Genomic DNA, 23077 nt, shown 5'->3' on the forward strand with positions numbered 1-23077 from the left:
TGCCTCTAACCTCAACATTTTTATTGAGGAGGACTGGGGGCTTTTACATGTTTTCCAAAGCATTTGAGTCTCTGGACCTTCTGTCCGTCGATGACTGCAAGCCACACACACGAGGTATTGAGATCAACAGGGCCTGAAAGACAACCTTTGACCCTTTTGGTTACTGGGGGAGGTTTCTCTGCTTCTGATTAACTTCAGAACTGATATTCTTTCTCAAAAACATTTTCAGTGTCAACACTGTCGTGTTGACATCTGCATACTTAAATGGTTTTGGCTACTGCATTTGTTTTTGAACATCTTTTCCAGTAGTTCTTGTTTTTACCATTGCACTTTCCAGCTTCTGCTTTTCTTGCCTGAGGATGGGTGGATGTGCTGCAAATGGAAGGACTTGGTGATTTTCTCCAAGGGAGCAATGAAAGTGTCTAAGCACATATTGGAAAATGACATTTTGCCCTCTTCTGTACTTTTAAGTTGTACTGGCAAAGTTCCCCTTATCATACACCTGAATTTTGTTTTATCTGTTTATTCTTTTACTTCTGCAAAACTGTTCCCTTATTGAAAGATAACTCATGTTAAATTGTTCCTTGTAAGGATTAAACTAGTAATGGAGAAGTGTTATCAAGAAAGTAGATATTTGGCAGCTGATAAATGGAGCATCATCCAGTGCAGTGCACTTCCCCGTAGGGATAAGTCTTTATAAGAGTTAAATGAGAGATATCTGATCCTGCCAAAGGACACTTATCCACACCTTTTTCAGGTCAGGATGTATGTTTGATTTGACAGCAGAAATGGTATCCCTTAGAAAAGGATTGCTTCTTTTTCAGGACTTCCTCAGGTACCATGTGTTTACCTGTATATCTTATGCATACCTATAAACACAAAACATTACATCGAAGAGAGATCCTTCCCCTACATTTTAATTGATCAACTTCTTATTTTGTAGGTCAGTTGAGGAGTTAAGTAGTGAGCATCATGGTGTTGATAGAAACTTTTTTGATTTGGAATTTAAGGATGATTTCCGCCTTTTAAAATAAATAAATGACATACTAACTTGACCAAAAAAAAATAAACCAACAGTTTCATGAAGTCTTTCTGTTCCTTTTTTTTCCTACAGAAATGGCAGGATATTATTAAGGAAGTCAAGTTCCTCCAAAGAATAAAACACCCCAACAGTATAGAATACAAAGGCTGCTATTTGCGGGAACATACAGCATGGGTAAGCATCTGCTGCACTCTGCACTTCTCTTGCCTTGGTTAAGGGTGCTTTAAAATATCTCCAGCTGGCTCTCAAGAGGCACCTGAACATTTACATTGCACAGACGCAGATAAGTGTAGCCAAGGACCTTAGAGATGCTCAGCAAAACTGCATGTAGTTTTTGGAAACAAGATTTAGAAAGTTTTCCCTTTAACTTGCAGAGTCAGGTGACTGTGCTGTTACTGTGATGTGTTTAGCTTGGTGGACTGACTATTTAAAATATAAATAAAAACTGGAGAAAAAAAATATCTCCATCGCTTTTCTCACTTTAAGGAAAAGTGAGAATTTCACTGGTACTGCCTGGGAGACAAATATGTCAACTTTATTGGATATTTGAGATCACTGAACAGAACATTTGGTATGCCCCTGAGTGTTAGCGGTTCAGTACTTTACAGGTTGACTGAATGTGTTCCAGAAGTAAATGTTCAATTGTGTTTTAATGGAATAGGCTTGAATCCCTACTGATAATTGTAAACAAAGTATGTTTTGAATTGTTAGTATTTCTGCTATCTAACTAAATGCTTCTGTTGTATATTGTTTACTTCTGCTGTTTTGTTTGTGGTGGTGGTTTTTTTTCTGCGTGTGTTTTAGTGACAAAACCAACTAGCTGTTTTTATCTCTGGCAGTCATCTCCTAACCAATTTCAGGCATTTGATTTAAACAAACAAAAAAACAAACCCTGAAACTAAATGTGGTTTATTGGACTTTGTTTGCTTAAAACTGTGTGTAGGAATAGATGCGTTTGGTTATGTAGAGGAAGCATCTTGTCAAGCTAAATGTGATTTAGCACCTTTCATTGACAAGGTCTTTCTAGTATTATGGACTAAAGAAATCACATCACTGAAGCAATATTTTAAGTTGTAAGTAGTGTTCATGTATCAGCTTCAATAAATCTGTAGGACAAAGTTTTAGTTTTTTTTTTTTTGAAATCTGACTGGAACAAAATCTGAAGTAAATCTCTAAATAGCCCCTTAATACTTTGACAAGCTTGTTACGTGCAGTTTAACATTTGTCTTGGGTACATTCATATAGAATAAGGTACGTAATACAATACATAACTGGCTCTGAAAATGTTCTTGCCTTCCTTAAAAGTGTTGTTGCTTGGTATCTTACACAAGAAGGCAGTGCTAATTCCAGTGAGAGCTGCTCTTGTGTGAGGGGTCAGTGCTAGGATGGGGCTTATGTTATAAGCAATACTTGCATTGTTGTAGCTGAGCACTGCTGATTCCCAGCTAAGTTTAGCATACAATCCGTGCTAGGATTTTTGCTGGTCACTCTAAATACCATTTTATTGTTGTTTATTATAGGTTTGTTTTGCAGTACAGTAATTTGCTGCTTCTCGTGGATACAATATATTCTGGAATATTTTTTCACCCGCCTTTCTTTCTTACATAAAAGCTATGGAGTTCTAAGCATATGGAGTTTATTAAAGGGCAGTCTGTTGTTATAAAATGTCATGCTCCTTCTCCTCCTTGCTGGACATGGGGCAGACCAACAGTCTAGGCTGCATTTTATGCACCAGTAATTATTTCTAGATTTCTGTGGGAAAATCTAGAAAATAGGTGTTTGCTATCAGAGATTTTCTAACAACTATTTTGATTTCTTCCCATACAGCTTGTTATGGAATATTGTTTAGGATCAGCATCAGACTTACTAGAAGGTATGTCACACATGCTTACTTGACAGAAAATCAGTAGTACAGAGGTAGGATGTTAGAGAATCATAGAATGGTCCCTGAGTACATAGTTTTCTTTGGGAGAAGAGTATGTGTAGACAGTTTGGGAAATTCATATGTGAATGTGGTGTTGTTCTGTAGAATATTAACTTTCTTGGATAAGCCTAGTTTTTCTTTAGTTCATATTATTTTTAAGTAAGTTGTCAGTCATCTCCTTATTTTCTTTTGAGTTTGAGATTCTCGTGTCACGGCAGTTCAAGATTTATTTCTGAAAACCCTTGCTGTTGATCCTAATGCTTACTAACAACTGTAGGCCTATTGACCGAAATAGCACTGCAGCAGTATTAGGGTTTTACTTGATGGGATCTTTGGTTAAAGGGTCGCTTTTCTGTCAGGCTTCTTGAAGTGAACTTTCTTGGAAGAAATATGTGTGTTCAGGAAGTTGCTCATCTCCTTCCCTTGCCAGAAGCATTTCAGGACAAAAGGCTGAGCTGTCTGGGAGTCACCTTTATTGCTGCAGTTTGTTTATTTGTGTCTGAATTGTCATAAAGTTCTAGGGTTTGGGAACTTAGATGGAAAATTGAGTTTCAAACATATCTGGGAGAATTGTCATCAAACTGACAAGAATGTAGTTTTCAGTTGCAAAGTAGTCTCTTGATAGTAAATAGCTGCTGTTTTACAGTGAAAGATTACATCTGATTATAGAGTATATTTTATGCTGTGAACTACTTTTAAATTGCACATTTGTTTCTCATGCTGGACCTAGTAAAATTAAGTTTTAGTATTTTCTCTGTGTTTACATTGTTAACAGTACTCACTTGCATGCTGCAAACTACATTGTTTTCTTTAATATTGAATTTCAAATAAATTCTTTCCTGAAGTTCATAAAAAGCCATTGCAAGAAGTGGAAATAGCAGCAATTACCCATGGTGCTCTCCAGGGATTAGCATACTTGCATTCTCACAATATGATCCATAGGTAAGTGGTTATACTTTTGCTGTCTCATGCACTTATAGATAATTTACCGTGTTGATTGTATCCTCTTCATCCCAAATTTAATATTCGTAAGCAGGTATTTTCTTTTTGCAGTGACCATATGCTCCCAAACTAGTAATTTATAATAATAATAAAAAATCCTAGCAAGCTATGTATCTCTGTATGCAGTGTCTCTGGCGTTCATAATTTCTGCACAAGGGCAGAATTTGCTAAGCTTTTCAGTGCTTGGTATGGTGCTGATTGTTCCCTGAAGCAATGAATAAAAAGGTAGACTGAGTTCACCTAAACAGCTTGCAGCAGCTTCAGTAGAGACATTGTTGGGAAGAGGAGAATGTTAATATTAAAAAAAAAAAAAAAGGCTATATATGAATTCATGTGTTGAGAAACACACAGCAAGGATAGGATGCAAATGGCTCTTTTATTTAAAGTACCAGCTACATTTTAGTAGGACAAGTGATTTGAATAATTGCACTGTTAGGACTTCCTGAAAAACATTTATAAATGTTGGTTAAGGAGTTATTGCTGAACTGTATATGAAGCTTATCTAGGTGTGCCATTAGAAGTAGCTGAAATTTTAAGTTGATTTTTGAGACAAGCTAGATTCAAAGATCAAGGGTGATGTTAAGCTATTAGCCCAAAGCTTAAAGGTTTTGTCTTTGGAGGAAATGTGGGTATTTTGCAGATTGAACATGTGAATGCTTGTCGTGTCCTATAGAAGGTTTTCTTTTTTGGAGAGGAATAATACTGACATTTGTATTCTATAACCAGAGATATCAAGGCAGGAAACATCCTGCTGACAGAGCCAGGACAGGTGAAACTTGCTGACTTTGGATCTGCTTCCATAGCATCTCCTGCCAACTCATTTGTGGGGACGCCATATTGGTAAGCCAAGTGTTTTAAGCGTTTCTGGCTATGTGAAGTGAAAGGATCATTTACTGGGTATTTAATGTATTTGGACTTCACTGGAGCTAGCTTTGTAATCCTCTAGTTGTGGTAGTGATAAAATGTACTTTGCAAGAGATTAAATCATAATTAGGTTCTGACTCCAAGAAATTGGGACTCCTTGTACTTGTAGTTCACCAAAAAAAAAAGTAATAAAAATATTTTGTTGTTCTATTTACCCTGACTTTAAGTGGTGGGGGTGGGATTTAATAACCTGAGGTATATTTTAATCCCTCCCCCAGTGGCTTTAACAATTCGTATGTTCTTACCGCATCTGGCTGTTGAAATAACTGAAGTGTTTTTTCTTTCATAGGGAAGGCCAGGTTCATTGAACAAAACCCTTTGCAGATCCCTTGTATGCTTTTGATCTCTTACACCGAATCTGTGGTGTTTACACAACTGCATGCTATAATTATTTCACCAGAGTTGGCCAGCCAGCTAAACTATTGGAAATGTGGGAGGGCGAGATGGTGGCGATGCTCATGAATGGAGAGCTGGGCAAAGCACAAGAAAACATCATGCAGCCTCCTTAGGGGGTTGTACTAGCGTGGGTGCCCAGCTGAGTGGCATTCTGAGGTCCATCCACATACAAACTGATCCTTGTTTCCAGTATCCCATGTTCATGGCTGGTATCTTGGGGAATTTTGTGCTCGTGGTAGCTGAAATCAGTGAAATAGTCTGTTTCATTGAAACACTGCTGATGATAATGTGTTCTGCTGAACAAAATTGTATGAGCACTGATTTACTATTTTAGGATGGCCCCAGAAGTGATTTTAGCCATGGATGAAGGGCAGTATGATGGCAAAGTAGATGTTTGGTCTCTTGGAATTACCTGTATTGAGTTAGGTAAGTTATTTTCTTTGCAGAAATTATGAAATAGAACTGTTTAATACTTAGAACTTTTCAGCTGAATGACAGTGCTGAAGACATATGTTTGCATCCTGTCCTGGTTTTCTCAGGGGCTTGAATTTTAGGGAAAAGAACTAAATGTGCTCTACAGAATTGGAGACCAAGTCTCCAACTTGATGTTAATTGAGCTGGTGTTTTCAGTACCCAAAGAAAGAGTTACATAAACAAAGCAAATAGCTAATCTATATCACTAAACGTGTTCACATTCTGTGAGAGAGGCAATTAACTTTTGAACTGAAAAACAGTCTACTTGCTGAACAGGTTTATAAATGAACCATTGAAAATACCAGTGTTAAAATATATTTAGTGGTATAAATTGATGTTGTTTGCCTGGAACTTTAGGATATATGAATCAGTCCTGCAATGATGGGACGTTTGGGATAAGTGAACAGTTTCAAAGCTATATTCAGTGTACATTGCCATTTGTGAATAGATTTGGCTAGAAAATCTCTTTTTACCAAAAGGAAAAAAAAAAAAAGGAATAATCCAATTTGAAGTGTTAACCTATAAATCAAAACCAGAAGAAATTATGCTACTGCCATTTGAACAGACTTCCTAAAGCTGAACATCAATTGAAAAGGACTACGTTAGTATGGCATTCTATTTAAATGTACTGCGTGATATTTTCTAGGAACAAAAATACACTCATGGAAGCACAACACAGCACTACTTAGATGTTAGTCAGGACCCAGCTCTTTAGGAGCACGTAGCTGTAAGTTCCAGGGATGGTGAGGTTTATTCCTGCTCGTTGTACCTGAGGCTGTCCTGCCATCCTTGTCAGATCTCATCGCTTGTGCTCCAAAGCGACCGCGCAGGAGGAGCAGCCTGGTGGGGCAGCAGGAGCTCTCAGGAAAACGCTAATCCATGTGAACTGCACAGTTTAGCTAAAAATGCTGTCTGGCATTCCAAACTGTCAACTTCATTTTCTTCCAGGACGCGAAATAGATTCTTTCTTCAGAGCAGAGATTTTTTGTTGCCAATATAAAGCGAGTTCAAGGGGTGTGACTGCCATGACAGAATCCTGCTCTGAGTGGACCGAGGAGATTTGGCTGGCTGCAGTGCTCCAGGAATGCAGTTAGCTCATGGCCACCACACCCCCGGGTGCCGTACTGCACGCTGCATTTTTGCAATACGAAGCGTTAGGCTTTGTGTATGGCTTCTAACTTGGTGGGAGGTGAGGCCAGGTCAAGACGGCATAGTATTATAGGCTGGATCGGTGTGGTTATCTCATGTGTGTTGGTTTGAGTAAGCATGGGAAGAAGGCAGGAAAGTGAGACATCTCACAGTCTTCTCAAACTGTTGCTTAGTCTTAGAAATGGCCCTCACTGAGGTCTCAGTTTCACTGTTTCCTGAAGATTTGTACTTTATCCAGGTGAGTTAAGAGAGAAAAGATAGGGAGAGCAGCCAGTTAAAATAGTTTAATGGATCATCAGTCTGATCCTGAGTAGAGACAACTGGTTATCTGACAGCTTAGAGCAGGTAAATTGCTGCATGGGGCTTAACTCCTCAATTTACCAGTTGTCAGGAATTTGTAGGGCTTAGTCTGTTCCCTGACAGCAACAAATAGCTGTGATCTCTGATACATAGGTTACTGCTACTATTCAAGTTAAAGAGCAGTATAAAAAACTATTTTTTCTCCTTTTTTTTTTTCCCAGGAAGGAAAGCTTTCTGTTGCATTTTCACTGGTGCAGGAATGTCCTCATGGCCTGACCAGCTTCTCTGGAATGTTTATAGTGAGGCTGAGCTTTATAGGTTTACCCTATAAACATTCTGATGAAGCTTCAATTTTGTTGTTACAGTGAGATCATCTCCTTCCTCATTAAGTTTTCATGCTGTGTCAGTCTATAAGAGTAACACAAGCTTGAAAGAGAGAAGAGCCAAAGAGAATGCAACTCTCAAAATAGTATAGAGTTAGCCTGTGCCTGACTTCCTGCCCGGGTGCTTAGTCAGTTCAGTGTGATTCGATGGCTGTTGTAACCAGCTTTTTCTACATCACTGCCGTGATATCCTGATAAAATGAAAAATGTATTAGCTTTTTAGCAACTCTAGTGTTGTGCTGTTTTGTTTTCAAACAAAACAAGCAAACAAAAGCAGAAGGGTGACACCAAACCAAGGATGTTAGTGGCTAAACACTGAGTATAGATCTTACTGTTAACTTACTCCTATTTTAGGACATTTAAATGAGTCAGAGAACTCAACTATGATAAACCACGTAATTTGGAAACTTGAGAGGACGAGGCATTTGATCTTCAAAGTGCTTTCATCTTCTGCAGTGGAGAAACTGATGGTATAGGACATATGCCAACATATCTGTCTGATTGCAGGGTAGGGTTGGTTTGGGGTTCTGTGTTCAGGCAACAGTGATTCTGCTGATGTGGTTTTCTTGTTAAAGGGATGTAAACTGAAAAATATAAAAGAGCAAAAAAAAACAAACCTGAGACTATCTCCCTATATAAAAATTATTTTCTTTTGTGTGTAGCGGAAAGGAAGCCTCCTTTGTTTAATATGAACGCAATGAGTGCCTTATATCACATAGCGCAGAATGAATCCCCTACACTACAGTCTAATGAATGGTGAGTATTACTGAGGGAGGAATGTTGTAGGGAACTGCTGTAAATGGAGTGCTTTGTCATGCTGAGTTCTTGAAATGGCTGGATTCCTATTGGGAAGATGTGAGCTGGAAGGTTCTTATTAGGATGGCTGTACACTATACACAAAATTGACCAATTACTAAATATGCATTTTAGGGTCTAGAATGTAGTAGGAACAGGACGAGCTGCTGGAAGAATGCAAGATCCTGTAATAAATACGATACATGGGCCAGTAAACTTTTGAAGCTCAGAGGCTAGCCAAAAATGTGGGGTTTAGTGTTTTTTGTTCTTTTTCCTTTTTGTTTTTTAAATCACAAACCACACTGTCAATTCCTAAACCTTGTTTTGTTGAAGTATTGCTCTGAAAGATGAAGACACTGCTTGTATGTGGCAAGTGTCTGTTGCATAAACTTCAGAAGAATAAATCACAGTAGCAACATTTTGTGCCTCCCAGCCTCAAATGACTGTCTTTTTTGAAACAGTAAACTGATTTCAAAAGTTAAAAACTTCCTAATTATGTTTTTCTGAGCTGTAGTCCTAGGCCCTTAACATAATACATTGTACCTTATTTTTAGATTTTTTTTTTCTACTTCAGAGATTTTCTGGTTAGGCTATTTCACACCCTGGTGCTTGACAAAACATTCGACTCATTTGCTGCATTTTTCTGACCAAAAGATGCAAGAACTTAATTTACTGAAAAATTGCGGTAGCAAAACCCCACATTTACATGGTGGGGGGGCGGGGTGGGATGGAAAAAGAAAGAAAACCTGTACAGCCGACATACCGCTATTCTCAGTGTTTAATCGTGCTCTTCTGGAAACTTGTGTTCAGGGGAAAAAAAAGACGAAATAGGGAATTTTAGCTGATGGGGGAAGAGGTGGTGTTACTAAACAAATCGTGGCCTTAAGCCTTGCTTGTGACAGATTGCACAACAGGGTGGAAGTCGGGTCTGAAGGCATTTCAGGAATGGTGTGTTGATACAGTCTGAGGATGACACACACCTGCACACGGGGGGCAGAGCAGGGCAGAAGCTCTGCTTAGGCCTTGAAGAGTTTGTGCAACATGGAATTTGACAAGTTAGATGCTGACATGGAAATGAGTGGGTGTTTGCTTTTATACAGAACTTCTGTTGCTCTCGAATTGCCCCGTGTTTTCATGTTCTTGAGCTGAAACTTTCTCTGAAAGCTGAGGTTACAGGAACCTACCCACTGGTAGCTGTGAGCTTTGGCTTGATTAGGGATGTCAGAGGCTGTGGTACAAGGTGGTGGGTCTGTTTGATTTCCCCCCACTCTTTCTACTAGCAGCACCCAGATGTGAATGTCTTGATGCCTTACTGAGCTTTCAAAATCAACTGGGTAGTTAATTCAGATGGATTTTTTTCCCCCTTTCCTTGCCACAGGTCTGATTATTTTCGAAACTTCGTAGATTCTTGCCTCCAGAAGATTCCTCAAGACAGGCCCACATCAGAGGAGCTTCTGAAGGTTGGCTTGCTTGTCCTTTTTGTTTTCCACGTGGTGTTAGAACGGGGCTGCGCCCTGTGATACTCTTCTGTCTCACCTACAGTACTAGGTTACAGTTAACGTCGCTCTGCCCGTTAGCCTCAATGTCTTTGAGCTAAGGGTCCGGGGAGTGTAATCAGCTGGCATTCCTAGCTGTGCTGACCCTTAGCAGCATCTCGGGCAGCTCCCCAGGTGATCCTCCATGCCAGCCTTGTTCTCACGATGAGAACACGCAAGTGACACGGGCTGACCATCAACATGTCGAGGGTTTCGGTTGCTTAAGCTCAGTTTATCCTTCCAGTGATTATAATTAATCCTGACAGAGCTGCCATGCATTAGTTAACAAATGCCTTTCTTTACTTCCCTCTTTATTCTATGCTATATATACCCCTAAAGGCTTTTTATCCTCTCCCATCACCTATGTGCTTTACATGTAGGACTGAAATCTGCTGTTCTAATGGTATCTCTGGGGGAAGAGGGGCAGAGAGAGGCAGATTTTCTTCCCCATACTTCACCTGGACGTGAATATGCCTCAACCATCTGCAGATTATCTCCTGCTTTATTTCTTGTTTTGTTTTGTTTTATTTTTCCTCCGGTATGCTGCAGATACTGGGTACCAGTGTGGTAGATGGTTGCAAAAAGCTGACGTGTTCCCTGAGCGAACACGACTCGCACAGAACTTAGGTGTTAGAGCTGCTTTATTATAAGTGTGACTTTGATGGATTTCCTCTGTGGCATCAGGTGGCATTCAGAATTTTGCTAGCTTGTCATTCTCTTTGCAGTGCTCATGACATTATTTTGGGGAATTTTTTATCCCTGCCATGTTTCTGCTAAACTGCCATTTTTCCAAAATACTGCATTAACTGAAAATGGATGCTATTTATGAAGGTTTTATCATCACCTTCTTGCATGTTTTTACTTAGCTGGTTCTGAGGACTTTTGCCTCTTTAAAAATGGTGCATTCAGAAAGTAAAATGCAATTACCCTGTAAAGGTTTTGGTGTGGGTGTGTAGTCCTGCCATTTCAGAATTCTGCAGATTGGTTTTATTTTGAGCAATGCACTGCAATTAAAGAGAACATTGATGGAAATTAAACGTTTGTGAATGTATTCCTTCCATATCTATAGTCTGAAACAGCTGCATGCCACTTTAGAGGGACAGGTAGGGAATGTGACATGTTGGAAATGGCAATACAGCCCTCCAAAGGAACAAAATGAAACTAGTGGTGATGTTAATAATGACTCATGCTTGCACAGCACATTTCATTTGGAGACTGGAAAAACTGCTTCTGACATACATAGGGAAGACTTGTTTTAACTATTAGCAAAATGTAGCTACCTTTGCAGTGAAATGTAGTGAATATCTCTCAAAAAGAAAAAAAAAAAAAGCATAACATGGCTTTTAGGACTGAGCGTGCAGTTCACGGCCTATTTATGACTGAGCTGTATGCTTGAATATTTGATTCTCAAGCTTTATTAAACTAGGAAATTGGTTTTATAGGAAGAGTTAGCTGGTATGTTCTTTAACATTCAGTTAGCGATGTTAACCAATGTAAGACTTTTAATATTTGTATGTTATTTGCTGCTCTTTCCCCACTGAGACACAGCTTGATAATGTATCCAAATACCCAACACCCAAAGAAGTCTAATTTTAACCTGAGCCTGTTTTCATAGTACATGCAATACCACTTCTGTTTTTTTTTTCCCTGTTTTGTTTCACATCGTTATTTTTTGGTGGTTGTCTCCCATCAGAAAACAATCATTCAGAAATCTGTCTGGATCATGAAATCTAAATATAGTGACAATGTAAGCTGTCAAGGTATTCTCCTCCTGTGCAGAAAAGAGGGCTAACAAAACCAACGAGATTTCCTAACTGTTATATCCTCAAAGCATGTGCACTGGAGGCATGAGAGGTCCCTCACCTATTTGTGTGTTCTACAGCACATGTTTGTTCTTCGGGAGCGGCCTGAAACAGTGTTAATAGACTTGATTCAGAGAACAAAGGATGCAGTGAGAGAACTGGACAACCTGCAGTATCGTAAAATGAAGAAGCTCCTCTTCCAGGAGGCACACAATGGCCCTGCAGTTGAAACACAGGAGGAGGAGGAGGTGAGAGAAACTTTGGATGTCATCACTGAACCAGAGAAAGATGATGTCATTTAAATAACTGTAGCTCAGATATTGCTAAAATGAATAGAGGACATTTACACACCTGGCTATAAACTCTGTCTTCCTGTCTGTACTTGGAATAAAGCCTACCTCAAGGCACATACAAGGACAAACAAGGTAGATGGCTAGTGCTGGCAAGAAGCCGTGCCATTTGCCCATGCCTGAACAGTTAACTTCCAGTTATGCAAATCTTACCTTCTTTTGTCCATTTATAAAGCTTTACGAGGACTTTTTCAGCAGCTATATTTAGTCCCTAATTTGACTGTGTGTACCGGGCTCATGCTAGTCTTCTGGATACACCCAGAGAATGTTTTTCTGAGATTTAAGACAGAGAAATTCATACCTGATTAAAAAAAAAAAAAAAAAAAAAAGAGGGGGAAAAAAAGAGAAAAAAGGCACAGAATTTTATTTTTCCTTTGTTGGGTTGCATTCTGCAGTCACCGCATGAAAATTCAGACTCCCTGAATTGCAGAGAGTCCAGTGCTCTCATCTACAGAAAGGAACTGTGCAAGGTGCAGGGTCCCAGCTGAACGCTTACTTAGATGATGCTGGTGTCAGAACAGTTTCTGGTGACACACTGGTGCTGATTCAAGATAGAGTTCAGCTTGTTAACAGGCTCGCTGTTGAAAAGAACCTGACATCAGCCAGTTAATCTTGACAAGGTTGCTTCTTTCTCTCCCCAGCATCCCACAAGAGAAATGTTTCACGACAATGCCTGGAGGGTGGGAACTGCCATGAGATGGCAGGTAGATACCTATATAAAGGAATGGAATGAGCATATAATTTGGTAATGTCCACAGATAGAGCTGTAATGGATTTGAGTTTTCTTGTTTTCTAATTTTTTCTAATAATTCCTTTCTTCTAGGAACAAGATCATGGTGTCGGCAGGACAGGAACAGTGAATAGTGTCGGAAGTAATCAGTCCATTCCTAGTATGTCTATCAGTGCCAGTAGCCAAAGCAGTAGTGTTAACAGTCTTCCAGATGCCTCAGATGATAAGAGCGAGCTGGATATGATGGAAGGGGACCACACGGTGATGTCAAATAGCTCTGTCATTCATTTAAAGCCGGTAAGCATTGGATTTTTGGCTGCATAACTTTGAAAATATAAAATGGGAGTGGATTTGTATTGATACAATGATAAAAAGTTATTGAGTGTTTCCTATTCTAAATCATTATTGGCAGTTCGTGTGATGTGTCCCAAATACATTAATGTGCATTGGAAACTTTGGACGGTAGCTGTAAAAATCAGTTCTATTAATTCAGTAACAATTATTTCAGTAATTGAATTGTTTCAAAATTGTTTGCTTGATCATGAGGACTTGGAATGGCAGGTTGTGAAAACATTCGTTTAGTGAATGCCCTTACCTTGCAGAGCACTGCTTCATGGCACAAAAGGACGTGAGAGTTCCCCTGTTTTTCCTCCTAGTTAGTGAATTCTTAAATTTAAGACCTCCACTAGTAATTGAAATCTGTTCCTAATGCTCCCAACTTCCCAGCACTTGATTGGAATATTTGGTTAATGAGCAAAGAGGCACAGAAAAGGAAATGCAGCACTGTGGCCATGGCAAGCTGTGAAATCCCTTTGAGTGCCTTACCCCTCTGCATGATGAAGGATAACTGCAGATTGTCACTCTGAACCGTGCTGCTCTTGCTACGGAGGGGTTATCATACATTTTCTCAAACCAGTAACGTTTCCCTCGCTAATGATAGGTGTGGTTAGAATGTTTTGTTCTTTGCCCAGATATGCAACAAAGACACAGGTATTTCCTCAGGGAGTTAATTAGTATATCATATCTAACTACTAATCGCTCTGTGATGAATGACAAACTCAAAATAAGAAAGTGGAATACACCATGACAAATTTTAAATTTTGCTTTGAGGTATTTCTGTAGTGGGTGTAATGAAAATCATCCTCTGTCTTTCAGGGTTACAAAGATGTTGTTTTTGTCTCTCTGGCTTGATATAATCTACTTTATAGCTTTTATGCTTTGTTGAAGTAAACTATTTAACTCAGTTTTCAGTTTTCCATTTATTTTTTTCATTTACAGCAGTAATTAGTAATTTTCCTCCTAGTAATAAAATTGCGCAATGAAATTTCCAAATTAAACATCCTAGACCACAGCTCCCGTTGCAATATATTCTTTTGTCCAACCTGTTGGCAGGAGGATCCCTCAGAGCCGATGAATGTAAAATGGGTTTACTTTCTTCTCTTTTAAATGTTTTTTTTATCAAACTAAAACAAAAATATTTAGTAATGGTGATTCTTTTTATTCTCTCGTGTTAATATTTGCTGATAAGGAGGAAGAAAACTACAGAGAGGAATCAGATCCTCGAACAAGGGCATCAGAACCCCAGTCTCCTCCCCAAGTATCTCGCCACAAGTCTCATTATCGCAATCGAGAGCACTTTGCTACTATACGCACAGCATCGCTGGTATGTTAAGCTTTTTATTTTGATGAAGTTGTAGAGGAAGGGATGCCTTTGAACACGGCACTATTAAACTACTTAGAGCTTTTAGGATTTCATGAGAATATGAGCTATCTTCATTGACTGAGATATTATCGCTGAAATAGCTTAATGGGAGTTAATAAAAGCATAAAGGAGACACCTGGACAAATGTAATTTTTGTATATTAGGTATTTATAAAACCAATAGGCTTAGTAGAATGCAAGAACCGGCTTATAATAATAATAAGCTGGCTTTTATTTTCATATGTATATTATGTACATTTGTGTATGCATGTACATATGCACACTCGTATTACATTGGGCTAAAGAGACATTATTTAGCACCAGCTTTATAACAATTGTACAGTTTTTCTGCTGGATCCCATGTGAGCTTATCATCTACAGCAGAATTCAGTTTTTAATCTGCTCTACTGCCATGAGGAGGTGTGCTTTTCTTTACAGCAAAATTACATTTCTTTACTGAATAGTTTTCTTTTGTGGTCTGAAGACTGCTGAAAAGCAGAAGAAGCAGCATTAACTTACTTTGCCCCGATGTGCTTATCTTCCTAGGTGACAAGGCAAATGCAGGAACATGAACAAGACTCTGAACTCCGAGAGCAGATGTCTGGCTATAAACGTATGAGACGGCAACACCAGAAACAACTGATGGCATTAGAGAATAAACTGAAGGCAGAGATGGACGAGCATCGCCTCAGGTTGGACAAAGATCTTGAAACACAGCGTAACAATTTTGCTGCAGAAATGGAAAAGCTAATTAAAAAGCACCAAGCAGCCATGGAGAAGGAGGTAGGAGATTACAGTTTAACAGACTAGTCTACATTTGTTAATTACATTGAATTGTCCACTTCCCCTCACTGATGAACAGATGACATTGTAGTCTCTTACATGTCTGTTTTCAGGAGCCAAGCAAATTGCTAATTAGAAAAAGGCTAATACAGCACCTCCTTACACTAAGGGGTTTATGTAACTAGAGGAAAGGTATGTCCTTCATCGCAGTGCGTTATACTAAATGTTAGTATGCTGACCCCAGAAAAACTACTGTAAGGGTTTTCCTTTCTTTTGCCTTGTGTATGCTGTCAATAACTGACTGCCATCAAGTGTTATGGAGGCAGATGAGCCTGCAGAGAAATGTGCCAGCTGTGCTTAAAGGCTCACTGTCTAGTTGCTTGTGGATATGGGGGTTTTTATGCTTTTAAATAATTTATAATGAAGTGGTGCCACCTACAGAGATTATTATTGATTATTTGTTCATCTTAGATCTCTTGGTGGAGGGCTATGAATATAGCTGGTCATAAAGTGTTGACTTTGTTAGGAAAGAATAGCTGAACAATAGGATTGAGAAAATGAAGCACTGAAAAAGGACTCCTACTGGTGTATTGTTGGGGGTGGGAGGGAATAAGAAGAGGTTAAGGGCAAACTCCTGAGGCTTGTGCTTTTTCAGAGTCATGGTGAGTATTGTGGTTGTTGAACCATGAGTTCCAGGTCTTGGGGCTAAAATGGAACATAAGCTACAATTGATTAGGCCTCAGAAACTGATCTGCTTTTGGATTTGCTGTAGGCTAAAGTGATGGCCAACGAAGAAAAAAAGTTTCAGCAGCATATTCAGGCCCAACAGAAAAAAGAATTGAACAGTTTCCTGGAGTCCCAGAAGAGAGAATACAAACTCCGTAAGGAGCAGCTGAAAGAGGTAACCCATCTGTAATGAGGAATGTGAACCAATAGTACAGTGTATGATACAGTGTGAGTGGTGAACGGTCAGAAATAAGAGTGCCAATGTGAGCAAGAAATCTTTACCTAAACTGCAGCAAGTTCTGCATTTCATGAACAAAGTCTTGTATGTACTGTATTTGTTTCATGCCTTTGACCTTGGAGGAAGAAGTTTGAAAAAACAAAGATTAAGGAAGGTTATGAGCATTTTTCTCATACCTGGTTGCTGCAGATATTGAATGTGCACTGCAGCAGTTAGTGAAGTTTCTCATCACTAAATATTTCTGCAGCATGAAGAAAACAGAGCAGTAAAGGTGACTTGCAGATTATGTTTAAAGGCAAATATCTGTGAAAACACTTAATTTTAATGGGAAAAGCAGTCCAATAGTTCAGTAATCACTGTATTGTCGTGAAAACCATGACCTTTGTGAAATGCAGAGAAACTGTAGAATCAAACTTCCTGATTCTTTTTATGGAGTGGCTGAAAGTGTAAGCACTATAAATAATTTTTTTGAAAGAACCGTTTAGAGCTCAACCATCAACTTCTGTGACGCAGCCTTGGAACTTTCCCCAAAGGAGAATATTCCCAAACATAGACATTTCCTGGGAGAAAAAGGCCAAAGAGCAGTAGAGCCATGAAAGATTTAACAAAAACTATAGTAACATGGGCTTTTTATAATAACATGGAATCTTTTCCTGGGCAGGCAGTAGATTACAGTGTAGCAAAAAAAAAAACCACCCCTGATATACAGAGGAATTCTGTCTCATACTTCAGGTGAAATGTATCACAAGTCTAGTTGCTGTATGGGCACCTCTAGCATGCGGTTCAAGTAAGCAGATTCTTTTGTGGCAGATGCCTCAAGCTGTGTATTTATTACAAATGTGGAAACTGTGGCCTTACGTTTCACCTGTGCACTTCTTTTTATTGTTTTTGTAAGTTATGAAATCTTAGTGAGTAGTCCCACCATGATGAGTTTCTTACAAAATGTGTATGTGTTCTGATCAAGGAAGGTGCAGGAATTTTCTGTTGTGCTTCATGTGACTGGAGATTTGTGTGAACAGTGTTTGTAAATGAGATGGGGTGATAGTGCTTTTCTTCTCATCCCACTCCTTTGGGACCATGTATTTGGGGCCTGTATTTTCTGTGGCAAACCATCCTTTTATTGTTTTGAGCTCATATATATGTCTGGGAACTGTGGACATGAACCCGATTTTGACTCACTAAAAGGGCCAAAGCAAAACCAAACCAAAACAAAAGGCAGCTATGAATTGTCTCCTGGTGTTCCCTTGGATATGTGATATGATGCGCTTTGCAGAGGCTTAGATCATACTGAACATGAGAAGACCGAGTGGAATGGCTTTGTCTGCAGCATAGTTTATTAGGCAGATCCACCCAGCTGTTCAAGGCCGAAGAGCTACTATTCCACAATTAATTACCTTACTCTTATCAGGAGCTGAATGAAAACCAGAGCACTCCAAAGAAGGAGAAGCAGGAGTGGCTCTCCAAGCAGAAGGAAAACATCCAGCATTTCCAGGCAGAGGAAGAAGCCAACTTACTGAGGCGTCAGAGACAGTACTTGGAGCTGGAGTGTCGCCGTTTTAAGAGACGGATGCTCCTCGGCCGCCATAATCTGGAACAGGACCTGGTTCGGGAGGTAAGAGAATAGGCAGAGATGGGGCTCTGGAACCATCTGTGTGAAATGTATCTCATCTGCAACCCAACTCCAATCTCACCTAAGTGTTATTTACCAATCTGAAATATTTTAGTAAAATGATGGTTTGGTATTTTTTGCAATCGTTAAAGAGTCAAATGTTCAGATTAGTCTCCTATTTTGAGAGAATTGTTAGGTCCAAAAAGTCAGCAGATGGAACAATTAAGGTCCTTTCCAGAAAGTGCTTACTGTTTTGCATCTAGAACAGGAAGAAGAAAAGTGAAATGAGGAAGGAAAAATTACCTGTAGCGTACTTCTGATAAGGTGTAGAAACCCTGCTTTGTCCTCAAATGTCTTGAAAGAAGTGCCCTTGTGAACAGAGTGAAATGTCATCTTGTACTTTGAGATTTGCATTCTCCAAGAAGCTAATAATTCCCTTTGCCGTCCTGTTAGGAGTTAAACAAAAGGCAGACCCAGAAGGACCTGGAGCACGCCATGCTGCTGCGTCAGCACGAGTCCATGCAGGAGCTGGAGTTCCGCCATCTCAGCACCATCCAGAAGATGCGCTGTGAGCTGATCCGACTCCAGCACCAGACCGAGCTCACCAACCAGCTGGAGTACAACAAGCGCCGGGAGCGGGAGCTGAGGCGTAAGCACGTCATGGAGGTCCGGCAGCAGCCCAAGAGCCTGAAGGTACGGCGCGGTGCAGGGCTGCTGGGTGTGAGCTGCGGGAACAGGGTGGTGGTGATGGTGGTGGTGGAGAAGTGCTACGTTGCAGCTCGGTTCTCGTTTGCAGTGTATGTGAACCCAGGGTATTTCGAAGCTTGTTAATTTGAAGAGGTGTATAATTTGACATTGAATATCTTGTTATAGAAGTACCTTGTTTGTCGAGTTGTGTGACCGCACCAGGTGTCTACAAGCACCATACGTACAAACAGTAGCAATGGTGAGCAGGGTTGCAGGGCGTTGTAGGCAGGCTGTAACAGCACTGTTCCCTCATTTTGTTTGAAAAGCTGTTATTCCCAGCAAAGCGTCTTCCTTTTTGTGGTAGTTTAAAATCTATTTAATCTTTTCAGTGTCATTTCCCCCCCCTCCTTCTTCCTACGCTGTGTTCTGATCCTCTTCTCCTCACATACACAGGGAAGAGAATCCACTTTTCTATAATGAAGCTGTGTCATTAAAAAAAAAAAAAAAAGTAAAAAAAAAAAAAAAAAAAAAAAAGTGAAATGCACTATCAGTCTTGGCTTGCACACCTTGTTGATGGTTTTTATATTGAAGCTGGTATGTTAGCAAGCGTGGGGAAGAAAGAAAGATACCAGCCAACTGCAGTGTCCTCAGGAAGCTCCTAGCACTGACCTTTGCCATGGTGTGTTCCCATGGGCTTCTTGTAACTGCAGTGGCTGACCAGAACTATAGGGCCTCTGTAATTGAGGCTCTTACTTGTTTTCATTGCAAACCCTCACTTCATCCAAAGAAGTCCAGTGGTTTATTCTGAAGTGTCTAAGAATGGAGTGTAAGGCTTCCACATAGCTGCCTGGTACATGGCCTTTGAGGAGGCAGACTGCTCTCCACCCAGTTACTGGCTGTGCCAGTAACAAAATGGGTGATGGCATACTGAACACGAGATCTTTGTTGGTCTAGGTCTTCCTGCTTTGTGATATTTCACATCTGACTTAGCTTGCACCAACTGCAAGTCATCTCCTTGCAGAGAAGAAAACAAAACAGCTCGAAATGAGAACTTCAGCAAGAAAAAGAATGTTATTTGTCAATATTAGAATAATATTTAATAGTGAAAACCTAGCTTGTGAGTACAAGGGACCATCTGATCACTGTTGAGAATCTCCAAGGATATAAAGTATAAATAGCTGATGACTTCACAGGGAAGCTGCGCCGCACTCTGAGCTGAATAAAACTGAAGCAGCTGCATTAGGTTGATCCTTCGGAGATTAGCATGAATGAGTTCTGCCTCCCCAAGGTGATGCGGCGCAAACACGAGTGGGCAGCACGTCCCTTTGCGCTCCTCGCTGGCAGCAGGGACAGCAGAATCGGAGGCCTGTAGGGCCTTAGCTGCCCTCTCACCTCTGCGGACCACCCAGCCCCGTCCCTTCTGCAGTGAGGACAGGGCTGGAGCGTTTTGGCAGCGGGCACGGAAAAGCTTGCACTGTGCCTTGCATGGCTGTTGTGCGATTAGGGAAGGATTTCAGGCTTGAGCTGTCAATCCAGCACCTTTTGCATGCACACAGCGCTAATAACGCAGCCTGCTGGACAATTGTTCGGTTTGTAGTACAATCCCCCATTTATTGAGGCTGTTTCCTAGAATTAACTCATTCTCTCGCTTCTAATGCAGGCGAATGTATTCTTATTTGCCTAGATAATTTGACTGTTTGTTCAGTTTCTCTCTCCAGCCATGTTTTCCCTGGAGGGCACATCTCAGGCTTTCCCTTTGTTACTTGGTGAAGGCTTTTGTCCTGAAAACAGTTTTTTTAACGGTCAGTGTCTGTCGCTGCTGTTACGGCACCAGAAGGACTGGTAACTAGAATTCAGGAGAAACTGCTCTGTTATTATTTTGAGCGCTTTAATTGTGATGCAAATGGCCTCTTGCTGGTGTTTCACAATACTAGGTCAAAATGATCTTGTCAGAAGTCTGACTGGAAACCTTACCCCTCCCTTCTGTTTCCTGTTGTTGAAGGCCTCGGGTTGGAAGGCAGTAAACAGGCTGGTGTCCAAGTGAAACTTCGCAGAAAGTGAGGACAAAATAGATTGCTGATGGTCTGCTGGGACCAGGTCCTTGATGGGAACGTGTAACCTGCAGACGTTTCTCTTAGGGGCAGGGAGACACCACCTGAGAGGTTTCCTGGTGGGAAACGTACTGTGAATTAGAATTGGTAAAAGCAATGTCTTCCTCTCCGTGATAGATTTGTTTGAATAAAACCCATCTCTGTCCTGTTTCCTGCATCAGGTTGGCAAGGTGGAGTTGTTGGTTTATGCAGCAAAGCTTGGTGATGGCTAAATTGGGCTGGGTGCATTGTCTGAGCCCACCGGGTCTTTGTAGGTAGCTCCAAGTGCTGTGCTCATCGCCTGCCCTGCTCAGCCTGGAGCTAGTGCCAGGAGCAGCCAGTGGAGGAGCTGATGGGAGACGTGCACACATCTGCATTGCTGCTTCAGGTCCCAGGGCTCTCCCAGCTTATTCCAGGGACACAAATCTGCTCCTATGCTCTGTTCCTGCCCCAAGTGCATCAGGATGTGACCGTGACCGTGACCATGGTGGCTGATGGTGTGAATAGCCCAGGCTGTACTGAGTGTGCTGGTGTGGTTTGTTCTGTTCTGTTTTCATCCTTTGGTTTTGTGTGGTGTTGGTTTTTTTCTGACCATGGAAAACTTGACTGTCTGTCAGTTACCTGCTGTCACTCATCACTTCTGGATTTGTTCGGGTTTTGTTATAAGTATCCCAGCCAGTCCTCCTGTAGAAAGATGCAGGAAACTCCACAACACCTTCCTTTTCAGGGCCTTAAAATGTTTGGCAGGTGTTACCCCTTACAAGCTACTCTGCAGGCAGGTAAGGGAGGTGAAAAAAAAAAAAAAATAATTTATCCAAGGTCGTACAGCAAAGTCGGGCCCAGATACCTTTTCCAAGATTGATGTCTCCCGGCCCTGTGTGCAGTTATGTCTCTGCACAGTACTGAGATGCAGCAAGTGCAAAAGGAAAACTCAATCTCCAGTAAGCCTCCATTGGGACTGGGGAATTGTTTTGTTTGCTAGACTGGCACCATACCAGTGTTGCTTGTGGTATGCATCTTCAAGTGTCAAACCTTTCGCAGCCATTTTTGCTTATCTTTATGAAAACCAGACTCTTAAAGTTAAGAGTTAAACATATCTTACGCTCATCAAACCCTCACTGGAAAAAGTGTTGCTCTTTTTCCCTGTCCCTTCCCATGCACCAGATCTGCTTCTTCTCATAACATTAAGTGCTGTTCATCTATACGTGCCATACAACCATGGTCATGTGCAAGTATGGCTTTTGGTGCTAATTAATATTAGTTCTGTCCCTCAAGAACTCTTCTTGAAAAGCAACACCCAGCACTGGATCCAGTCCAGTGACAAATGTGAGGCTCTTTGTGCGGAGACAGCTGTATTTAGGCTGGAGCTTTGTTATAAAAGTGTCTCTATTGTAATTGTTTTGCACAGTGGCAGTGTCAAAGCAGCTGCAGCAGTAGTCATTGCCTCTTGTATATTTTGCTTCCCTCCTTGCACTGTAGATGTTAATATACATTTGTGTATTCTTGAACTCATATCCTTAATGTAATCCTAAATATCCATTTGAATGGATATTTCTCCCATTTGAAACACGCTGTTTTTTTTTTCTTTTGTTTGTGTCCCCTCCATCTTTCCAGTCAAAAGAACTACAGATAAAGAAGCAGTTTCAGGATACATGCAAGATCCAAACCAGACAGTACAAAGCACTGAGAAACCATCTGCTGGAGACCACGCCAAAGAGTGAACATAAAGCTGTCCTCAAACGGCTCAAGGAGGAGCAGACCCGGAAGCTGGCTATCCTGGCTGAGCAGTATGATCACAGCATTAATGAAATGCTCTCTACACAAGCTGTGAGTCGCCTCCGAGGGACCCAGGGTTCCTCAGCCAAAGAGGGATGTTTGCATTTTAACCGATCTGTATCCTGACAGCAGGCTATCTGCTTCCTTGCTACACATACCATACCCTGCGCAGTCGTTCCTCTGTATTTAAAAAGCTGAATTCAAATACAGAGGAAAGAGGTGTTACTCCCATCAGACAGGTTGGAGCTGAAGCTGCTCTTGCAGAGATGCAAAGTGATGCATCCGTGTGGCTAAAGGTCTGCTTTTGCATGAAGTCTGACAGCGTGAATGTCTCTGTTAGAGCATCATTAAATCATGTGCAACTTGCTGTCATAAGTCGTTTAGGTTTTGATTTGTCATTGATACCAACCAAAGCATGTCCCACTGGCGGAAGATGCTCGGTGAGTCATGGAGGAGTTCAGAGGTTTGACTTTAAACCTGAAAAAAAAAAAAAGTGTTAAAAGTGTTGTGAAGGCTCTGTAAACCCTTCTTAAAGAATGACCACCTGAGCAATTCTTTGAGTCCCTGCTATAACTGAATGTGCAGTTTTCTTTGCACTTCTTGCATATTGCATCCTGCTTGCCACTCTGCACAAATTTGACACTGTGAGGCAGGGTAGCTG

The 23077-nt window shown here is 40.7% G+C and overlaps 1 protein-coding gene across 1 annotated transcript in view; it reads left to right on the plus strand.

Annotated features, from left to right (window-relative positions):
* The window catches only part of TAOK1 (TAO kinase 1), a 71556-nt gene that overhangs the window by 34614 nt on the left and 13865 nt on the right, over positions 1-23077 (plus strand). The window contains exons 4-18 of the mRNA XM_084492973.1: positions 1115-1216; positions 2870-2915; positions 3812-3908; positions 4695-4808; positions 5623-5714; positions 8257-8350; positions 9768-9849; positions 11807-11974; positions 12900-13103; positions 14335-14469; positions 15054-15290; positions 16063-16191; positions 17663-17866; positions 18317-18556; positions 22255-22467. Coding sequence (XP_084349099.1) covers positions 1115-1216; positions 2870-2915; positions 3812-3908; positions 4695-4808; positions 5623-5714; positions 8257-8350; positions 9768-9849; positions 11807-11974; positions 12900-13103; positions 14335-14469; positions 15054-15290; positions 16063-16191; positions 17663-17866; positions 18317-18556; positions 22255-22467 — 2157 coding nt within the window. The remainder of the gene's footprint in view (positions 1-1114; positions 1217-2869; positions 2916-3811; positions 3909-4694; positions 4809-5622; positions 5715-8256; positions 8351-9767; positions 9850-11806; positions 11975-12899; positions 13104-14334; positions 14470-15053; positions 15291-16062; positions 16192-17662; positions 17867-18316; positions 18557-22254; positions 22468-23077) is intronic.

This window comes from Aythya ferina (genome assembly GCF_964211825.1).
Source record: "Aythya ferina genome assembly, chromosome: 19".
NCBI lineage: Eukaryota > Metazoa > Chordata > Aves > Anseriformes > Anatidae > Aythya > Aythya ferina.